Source organism: Drosophila biarmipes, unplaced genomic scaffold (genome assembly GCF_025231255.1).
Source record: "Drosophila biarmipes strain raj3 unplaced genomic scaffold, RU_DBia_V1.1 ptg000028l, whole genome shotgun sequence".
In the NCBI taxonomy this organism is placed as follows: Eukaryota; Metazoa; Arthropoda; class Insecta; order Diptera; family Drosophilidae; genus Drosophila; species Drosophila biarmipes.
The window spans coordinates 555,516-565,248 of NW_026114543.1; the positions used below are offsets into that span (position 1 = coordinate 555,516).

General features: G+C 53.7%; 1 protein-coding gene across 1 annotated transcript; it reads right to left on the minus strand.

Moving 5' to 3' along the window:
- Window positions 1-6,423: 6,423 nt before the first annotated feature.
- LOC127012205 (uncharacterized) lies at window positions 6,424-7,201 on the minus strand. Its single transcript, XM_050890389.1, has 2 exons — window positions 6,639-7,201; window positions 6,424-6,574 (listed from the first exon to the last, which is right to left on the minus strand). Exons 1-2 carry the CDS (start codon window positions 6,836-6,838, stop codon window positions 6,472-6,474), a joined length of 303 nt encoding a protein of 100 aa, XP_050746346.1. The 5' UTR covers window positions 6,839-7,201; the 3' UTR covers window positions 6,424-6,471.
- Between the last annotated feature and the right edge of the window lie 2,532 nt (window positions 7,202-9,733).

The following is a 9,733-nucleotide window of genomic DNA, read 5'->3' on the forward strand; positions in this document are numbered from 1 at the left end:
CCATGGACTTTGGACCCGATGTGGAGAGTTTTGGCGTGCCGTGTGCAAAAGGGAAATAACGGTTCCCAGAGGCCCTATATAAACCCGCAGGGCGCTGGCAGCGAGATCAGCCAGTCAAGAGCAGTCATCGAGATCAGTCAGTCAAGAGCAGTCATCGAGATCAGTCAGTCAAGAGCAGTCATTGAGAAGAGTCAGTCAAGAGCGAGCAGTCAGTCGAGAGCAAGGAGTCGTCGGAAGCAGCGCCGTGGGAGCCTACGAGGAGCAAGATCGTCACGTCGAGACGTTCGGGATTGGGATTACTAGGAATCTCCGAACTGAGACACAGGTGGCTGAGGTCTAAGGAGGCGCCACACGGCCAAGTTCTGTTCTGTCCTGCCGACGAAGTCCTGGCGGTACGCCTGGAGGGTTTACTAGACTGAGATTTGAAATCGAGAGTAGCAAGCCAGATGGGAGAGAAGTCCCGGAGCGGCGTAACAGAACCCTTAGAGTAGCGAGCCAGAAGGGAGAGAAGTCCCGGAGCGGCGCAACGGAACCCCTAGAGTAGCGGGCCAGAAGGGAGAGAAGTCCCGGAGCGGCGCAACAGAACCCCTAGAGTAGCGAGCCAGAAGGGAGAGAAGTCCCGGAGCGGCGCAACAGAACCCTAAGAGTCACGGGCCAGAAGGGAGAGAAGTCCCGGATCGGCGTATACCCTCGAACACAGCATAGAAGTCAAGACCTACAGCCACCTGTCAGGAGTAGTTCGCAGGACATCGCCACCAGCAAGCAGGACACCACACCGCAACGGCCACGCAAGGAGGATCGAGCCCGCAGAAACGGCACGGACAGTACGCGGAAGGGTGAGGCTAGGGTGGAACGTTCGTTTACACGAGGTACGGAAGCGAAGTGAAAAGCGAGGCAGCTTCCTGGCGTTCTGCCTTGACTGTCCGCACGATCTGAGCGGAAGCCCGTGGGACCATCCGGGACAGAGCAAGGGACAGGCGGTCGGGTATCGAGAGGAGTGATCCTGGAGAGCTCGTCAGTCTGTTCACCCTAGTCTAAGAACGGTGACGCTCCCCTAAGCCCGAACGTCTGACCCCACAGCGAGTATGAACCGTGGCCGAGCAGTCACCGAGCCAGCGACGTCAGGAGCAATCAGCGGTCGAGGATCTTCGAGGAGCGACAAGACAACCAGCCACGTCAGGAGCAATCAGCGGTCAAGGATCTTCGAGGAGCGACGAGACGACCCACACCGTCGGAGACAGCGAGACGAGCAAGTTATAAAGCCGACTCCAGTTATACCCGCAATAAACCCACTCCGAACCCGAGAATTCTGTGCTTTTTCACTGAACTACTGGGCGGTCACGTTTATATAAATTTGGTGGGACGAACACACACAATCTACTGAGCTAGCCGCACAAATACCGTAGCGAGCAGAAACCAAACAAATCAGTTCGTTACATCTGGCGCCCAAAACATGATTGTCCCAGCGGTGAAAGCAAAATAAACAGAATGGGAAAGAAGTGGATTTACCGCCTTAAGAAGGAGGACTTCGCCCATGTCGCACAAAGGCTTAATGTCGTCCTGGACGGCAGATTAGAGGACATGAGGAGGACGTTGTCGGAGTATTACTCCGAAACAGAGAACGACCCACAACTTGCCGACATCTGGGCGGAGCTGGAAGCCATGTATTACGACAGAACCGACCCGAGTATCACGCTAACTAACGCTGAAGGGGATAACCTAGTAGCAAGCCTGAGCGTCGACAACATGCAAAGGGAGGCCCACAGGAGAGAGTCAAGCCAGGACAGGAAGACAACGGTGCTGACCTCTAGACACAGCCAGGAGGATTATGCAAGGGTCGCAAAACAAGTCCGCGAGTGGTCATTCAGGTTCGACGGGGCGGAGAAACCGTTCGAGTTCCTGGAACAAGTCGAATGGTCCGCCAACACCTACGGTTTAGACCTAGACATGATCCCCTGAGCAATGCCGGAGTTGCTGAAAGGAAGGGCGTTAAAGTGGTTTATCGCCAACAATAAACAATGGAAAACCTGGGCCGAGTTCATTGAGAGCTTCCATCTCTATTTTCTGCCGAGAGATTTCTTTACAAGGCTGTCGGACCAGGTCAGGCAAGGGAAGCAGGGTTTCAGTGAGTCATTCAAAGACTACATGATCGACATGCAAACAATGTCGAGGCCACTAAACTATTCTGCGAAAGACACCTTAAAGATCATAAAGGAAAACTGCACCCCAAGCCTAAGGATCTTCTTAAGGGCGTACAAAGTGCCGGACCTGGACACGTTGATGCTATTAGCCGATGAATACGAAGAACTGGAAAAGGAGCGGGAAGCGTTCGCCCAAGAAAACAAGTTCTCAAAGGCAAAGTCGTCACCACCAACGCAGGTCACGTGCAGAAGATGCGAGGAGACAGATACTCAGGAGACACGGAGAAATGACCAATTTTCACCGCCGCAACGAATCCCACGACAGCAGGCAACAGGAGCACCACGAGGAGGCCAATGGACGCCACCACAGCAGCAACAGATACAACCAGCGAACACGGTGTGGAGACCGCCAAACACAACACATGGGCCGCGGGGCACGACACACATTGCAGATCCCCATGAGGCCTACCGAAGGTGCGGCGGCCACGGACACTGGGCACGAGGATGTCGACTCCAACGCCTGCTGTTCTGCTGGGTGTGCGGGAGAATAGGTGTCAGGAGCGTCGAGTGCTGCCAGCAGGCGGGAAATGCCCAGCGACCTCAGCCGCAGAGAGGCGAGCGGGGGTCGCAAGATGCTACCTCTCCAAACTAACGGGCAAGCTAATCGAGGAGGAGCAGCAGTTGTCCGCAGCAGTGACGATTGGGGGAGGCACGTACATGGCCACGATCGACACCGGGGCAACAGCGAGCTTTATAAGCAAGGAACTAGCGGACAACCTGGCTGCCCTCGGGAGGATTACGAGGACACGGCGGCAAGTTAGGTTGGCAGACGGAAGGTGCGGCGGAATCGATGAACAGCTGGAGGTGGAGATCGCATTCGGGAACAAGCGACTAACCATGAACCTGTTGATACTACCAGGGGTAGTGGATTCATTGGTGTTAGGATGGGACTTTCTAACCCAAGTCGGAACCGAGATAAGGTGCGCTGGACACGAGGTGAGAATACCGGCCAGGAACCGACACAATGGGTGGTTTGAGGAGAGGCTATCGGTAGCAGTCGTACAGCAGGAAGCAGAGTATGACGACACAGCGAAGTTCCTGGAGGCAGAGCTAGCCAGTTTTAAAACCATGACAGGAACGTCGAACATGGCAGAGCATCAAATAACGATGAAGGACGACAAGCCAATAAAACAGCGATACTACCCGAAGAATCCGAAAGTTCAAGGGGAGATCAATGCGAAGGTGGACGAGCTACTCCAAATGGGATGCATAGAGCACTCAACCAGCCCATACAGTTCTCCCATCGTGATGGTTAGGAAGAAGACGGGCAAGTGGAGACTGTGCGTCGACTTCAGGCAGATCAACGCCAAATCAATAAAGGATGCCTACCCGATGCCTCGAATAAATTATATCCTCGACCAGCTGAGAGAGGCACGGTACATAAGCAGCTTGGACCTGAAGGATGGCTACTGGCAAATCCCGCTGAAAGAAAGCAGCAGGCAGTACACCGCATTTACAGTGCCGGGAAAGGGCTTATTCCAGTGGAGAGTAATGCCGTTCGGACTTCATTCGGCATCTGCGACCTTCCAGCGGGTGTTGGATCGGGTAATTGGTCCCGAGATGTCGCCGCACGCATTTGCGTACCAGGACGATATCATAGTGATCGGACGCACACTAGAAGAGCACAAGGCAAACTTGAAAGAGGTATTCCGGCGACTGAAAGAGGCTAATCTGAGGTTAAACCCGGAAAAATGCCAGTTTTTCAAGAAGGAGCTGCTGTATTTGGGTCATAGAGTGACTAGCGACGGGATAGGCACGGATCCGGAAAAGGTAGCAGCCATTGCCGAATTAGAGCCGCCGTCAACAGTAAGAGAGCTCCGACAGTACCTGGGAGTAGCCTCATGGTATCGGCGATTTGTACCTGACTTCGCAAAAATAGTCAAACCACTCAACGATCTGCTGCGCAAGGGCAACAGGTGGGTGTGGACACAGGAACATCAGTCGGCATTCGAAGAGGTAAAGGCAAGGCTGGTGGCAGACCCTGTACTGGCGTGCCCGGATTTTGAAAAACCGTTTGTCCTGCAGACGGACGCAAGTGATTACGGTATTGGGGCCATTTTGACCCAGGAAACCGAACGTGGCGAAAAGGTGATCTCTTACTCAAGCCGAACGCTTAACGGGACTGAGAAAAACTACTCCACGACCGAGAAAGAGTGTTTGGCAATAGTCTGGGCGATCCGGAAACTGAAACCGTATTTGGAAGGGTACCACTTCAAGGTGGTAACCGACCACATGGCGCTGAAGTGGCTCAACAGCATCGAGAGCCCTTCAGGAAGGATCGCCAGATGGGCCCTGGAGTTGCAGCAGTATGACTTCGAAATAGCGTACAGGAAGGGACAACTCAATGTGGTGGCAGATGCATTATCAAGGCAGCCACTACCAGTAACACTGCGAGGGATCAAGGAGACATCGGCGACGGAAGCCTCCGCAGCATGCAGCTGGATTCAGGACATGCGCGAGAAGATAAGGACGCAGCCACAAAAGTACCCGGACTACGTAATGGAAGGAGACACTTTGTACAGAAACATTCCACACAGAGCAGGCAGTGAGGATGTCGCGACGTGGAAGATGTGCGTCCCGAAAGCTCTGCGAGAAGCGGTGCTGAAAGAGAACCACGACTCACCGGCAGCTGGCCATGTAGGAAGCAGAAGGACAATAGCACGTCTGGCAGCCCGGTACTACTGGCCAGGCATGCACCGAGACGCTCGAGCCCACGTAAGAGGATGCGAGGCATGTATCAGATTCAAGCCATATCAGATGCAGGCAGCTGGGAAAATGCTAACGCAGGTGCCAGAGGAACCGTGGGCTACAGTGTGCGCAGACTTCGTCGGACCCCTGCCGCGTTCAAAACACGGCAACCAAATGCTGCTGGTGCTGATAGACAGGTTCTCCAAGTGGACTGAATTGGTGCCGCTGCGGAGCGCGACAGCCGAGTCCCTAAAGAAAGCGTTCAGGGAGCGCATCATCGCCAGGTTTGGGGTCCCTAAGGTAGTAATAACGGACAACGGAGTGCAGTTTAACAGCAAAATCTTCAAGAGTTTCCTGGCCGAGATGGGAGCCAAGCAACAGTTCACGGCCCCATATACCCCGCAAGAGAACCCGACAGAAAGAGCAAACAGGACCGGGAAAACGATGATAGCGCAGTTCACAGGGCAGGATCAGAGAAACTGGGACGAGAAATGGCCCGAGATCATGCTGGCAGTAAATACGAGTGTTTCGGAATCCACAGGATACACGCCAGCGTTTGTTACTCAAGGCAGAGAACCGAGACTGCCGAGCGCCCTATACAACAGAGAGACCTTGGGAACAGGACGACCCACTGAGACCCCAGGGGAGAAGGCAAACAAACTCGTGGAAATCTTCGAGGTTGTAAGGCGGAATCTGGAGAGAGCCTCCCAGGATCAGGCTAGGCATTACAACCTGAGGAGGAGACAATGGACACCAGCGGTGGGAGACGTCGTGTGGGCCAAGGAACATCATTTGTCGAAGGCGGCCGAGGGGTTCGCGGCAAAGTTGGCCCCAAGATACGACGGACCTTACCAGGTCACGGATTTTGCGTCGCCAGTAATCTGCAAAATACGGCACGTGAACACAAAGAAGGAGAGGACCATCCACGTGAGCGAGCTGAAACAACAACAAACACAGAACACCATCGAGCAGCTACAAACAGATACGCTAGACAAAAGGCAAGGATAACTCCAAGGATACCCAGGGAACGAGAAAAAGGGTCCAAGGAGAGCTCCAAGGATACCCAAAGGACACGAGGAAAGGGGTCCAAGGATACCTCCAAGGATACCCGAAGGACACGAGGAAAGGGGTCCAAGGATACCTCCAAGGATACCCGAAGGACACGAGGAAGAGGGTCCAAGGATACCTCCAAGGATACCCGAAGGACACGAGGAAAGGGGTCCAAGGATACCTCCAAGGATACCCGAACACGAGGAAGAGGGTCCAAGGATATCTCCAAGGATACCCGAACACGAGGAAGAGGGTCCAAGGATATCTCCAAGGATACCCGAAGGACACAAGGAAAGGGGTCCAAGGATAGCTCCAAGGATACCCAAAGGACACGAGGAAAGGGGTCCAAGGATAGCTCCAAGGATACCCAAAGGACGCGAGGAAAGGGGTCCAAGGATAGCTCCAAGGACGCGAGGAGAAGGTCTTCAAGGATCTGGTTAGGACTGGCAGCAGCAGTCTGCCGAAGGAAGGGGGAAGTCGGCACAGCTGAGAGAGCTGTACCGAAAGTGGCCAAGCATCACAGAGAAGGGCATCATGCCCAGACGAGGAGACGGGATCGCGGGCCGGATCGGGGTCCAAACCAGGAAGCACAGCTGCTGGAGTCTGAAAGGGCACTCGTGGTCAACAAAGGCAACCTGCCAAAAGAAAGGAAGCTGATGAGCACATACAAGGAGTCGGGTGTGTGATCAGAATACTTACGTAGTGGCAAGGACAAGTGGAAACGCCGGGCTAAGGGGTAGAAAAAAACTAAACTTCTGCCGACCGGTGCACGGGCATAAACAATTTGCAGAATCACCATTCAACAGGGAAGGGGGCGCCTCGATAGGCGGTCGATTGGCACTGGACGATAGTGCGATCGATGGGCACAAGAAAATGGAAATATCGGTGATGATGAACATCGCGGCTCGCAAGTGGCAACGCCGCACCTGCGATATCAATATCGTGAGCAGGCCCTCTGGGTATCGATAGCTGATTAATATCGGTGCCCAGTGGGAACAGATGGAGGATCGGCGCGGGAGATTCGAAATTGCTATACGGAGGACGACCGGCGCTGTGGAAAGGAAATAAGATGGAAAGCGTCGAGGGAACGTCGAGGGAGCAACGAGGGAGCACCGAGGGAACCGGAACGAGATGCGCCCTGACTCAATGGCTAGGATATACAAGGGAACGCCGGAGAGTGGGAGCGCTGAGTTTCTTAATCTTTCCCGAAGTAAGGGGGGAATGTGAGGAGTTGAATAACTCCCCACAAATCCCGGCAGCAGATGGCCGGCCGCTCACCAGGTACGCGGCGAATTCGCGTAGTGGCGGCGCGGCGGAGATCGAAGACGGAGAACGAGAGAGTTTGGAGATCGAGGACGGAGAACGAGAAAGTTTGGAGATCAAGGACGGAGAACGAGAGAGTTTGGAGATCGAGGACGGAGAACGTGAGAGTTTGGAGAACGTGAGAGTTTGGAGAGGAAGAGAGTTTGGAGAGAAAGAGAGTTTGGAGAGAAAGAGAGTTTGGAGACAAAGGAATTTGGAGAGCGAGAGAGTTTGGAGAACAAGAGGGTTCGGAGACCAAGAGAGTTTGGAGACCAACAATGGAGACGGAGAGAGCGGAGACTTGGCGGGCGGAGCGAGAGTGCCGTGTGCAAAAAGGAGTAACGGGACGCCGCCGGACTTTGGACTTTGGAAAGAGGGTGCCACATCTCAGCAGCGGTGCGGCACACAACCATGACGCATGCGTCCCCGGGATCAGCGGGACGGCAGCATCAGGCTGGACGGCGGCGGGAAGCAGTGCGTCAAGGACAAGAGGGTCAAACAGGGACCATGGACTTTGGACCCGATGTGGAGAGTTTTGGCGTGCCGTGTGCAAAAGAAAATAACGGTTCCCAGAGGCCCTATATAAACCCGCAGGGCGCTGGCAGCGAGATCAGCCAGTCAAGAGCAGTCATCGAGATCAGTCAGTCAAGAGCAGTCATCGAGATCAGTCAGTCAAGAGCAGTCATTGAGAAGAGTCAGTCAAGAGCGAGCAGTCAGTCGAGAGCAAGGAGTCGTCGGAAGCAGCGCCGTGGGAGCCTACGAGGAGCAAGATCGTCACGTCGAGACGTTCGGGATTGGGATTACTAGGAATCTCCGAACTGAGACACAGGTGGCTGAGGTCTAAGGAGGCGCCACACGGCCAAGTTCTGTTCTGTCCTGCCGACGAAGTCCTGGCGGTACGCCTGGAGGGTCTACTAGACTGAAATTTGAAATCGAGATTAGCAAGCCAGAAGGGAGAGAAGTCCCGGAGCGGCGTAACAGAACCCTTAGAGTAGCGAGCCAGAAAGGAGAGAAGTCCCGGAGCGGCGCAACGGAACCCCTAGAGTAGCGGGCCAGAAGGGAGAGAAGTCCCGGAGCGGCGCAACAGAACCCCTAGAGTAGCGAGCCAGAAGGGAGAGAAGTCCCGGAGCGGCGCAACAGAACCCTAAGAGTCACGGGCCAGAAGGGAGAGAAGTCCCGGATCGGCGTATACCCTCGAACACAGCATAGAAGTCAAGACCTACAGCCACCTGTCAGGAGTAGTTCGCAGGACATCGCCACCAGCAAGCAGGACACCACACCGCAACGGCCACGCAAGGAGGATCGAGCCCGCAGAAACGGCACGGACAGTACGCGGAAGGGTGAGGCTAGGGTGGAACGTTCGTTTACACGAGGTACGGAAGCGAAGTGAAAAGCGAGGCAGCTTCCTGGCGTTCTGCCTTGACTGTCCGCACGATCTGAGCGGAAGCCCGTGGGACCATCCGGGACAGAGCAAGGGACAGGCGGTCGGGTATCGAGAGGAGTGATCCTGGAGAGCTCGTCAGTCTGTTCACCCTAGTCTAAGAACGGTGACGCTCCCCTAAGCCCGAACGTCTGACCCCACAGCGAGTATGAACCGTGGCCGAGCAGTCACCGAGCCAGCGACGTCAGGAGCAATCAGCGGTCGAGGATCTTCGAGGAGCGACAAGACAACCAGCCACGTCAGGACCAATCAGCGGTCAAGGATCTTCGAGGAGCGACGAGACGACCCACACCGTCGGAGACAGCGAGACGAGCAAGTTATAAAGCCGACTCCAGTTATACCCGCAATAAACCCACTCCGAACCCGAGAATTCTGTGCTTTTTCACTGAACTACTGGGCGGTCACGTTTATATAAATTTGGTGAGACGAACACACACAATCTACTGAGCTAGCCGCACAAATACCGTAGCGAGCAGAAACCAAACAAATCAGTTCGTTACAGAGTGATAGTAAAAAGATTAGTCCACTACCAAAAACAGATATAGGTAACGAATGTGCAGTCACACTTATATGTGACTTAAGAAAATATTTAATAGCCAATCTCATTTCCAATAAAAGTGCAAAGACTGTCGCAAAAGTTATTTTCGAATCATTTTTAATAAGCTACGGACCAATAAAGACGTTAATTTCGGACATGGAAACCGAATATAAGAATTCAATTATACACGAGTTGTGCAGATACCTAAAAATTAAAAATATAACATAAAAGCGCACCACCACCAGACAGTTGGAACAGTAGAAAGAAGTCACTGAACATTTAACGAATACATACGCTCATACATATCTATTGATAAAAATGATTGGGATTTCGTATGCTGCTTCAATACCAAACCATCAATGGAACATGATTATTGTACAAGTTATCTTGTAGTCGGTTGCTCGGTGGTAAAGCTGCTTCAGATCCGGCCGATGATGAGGTGTCACCAGTAGGGTGCTTGATGAGTAGTAGCGGTTCAAGATAGCTGAGAATTGGCGGCCGGGCTGCTGGTCA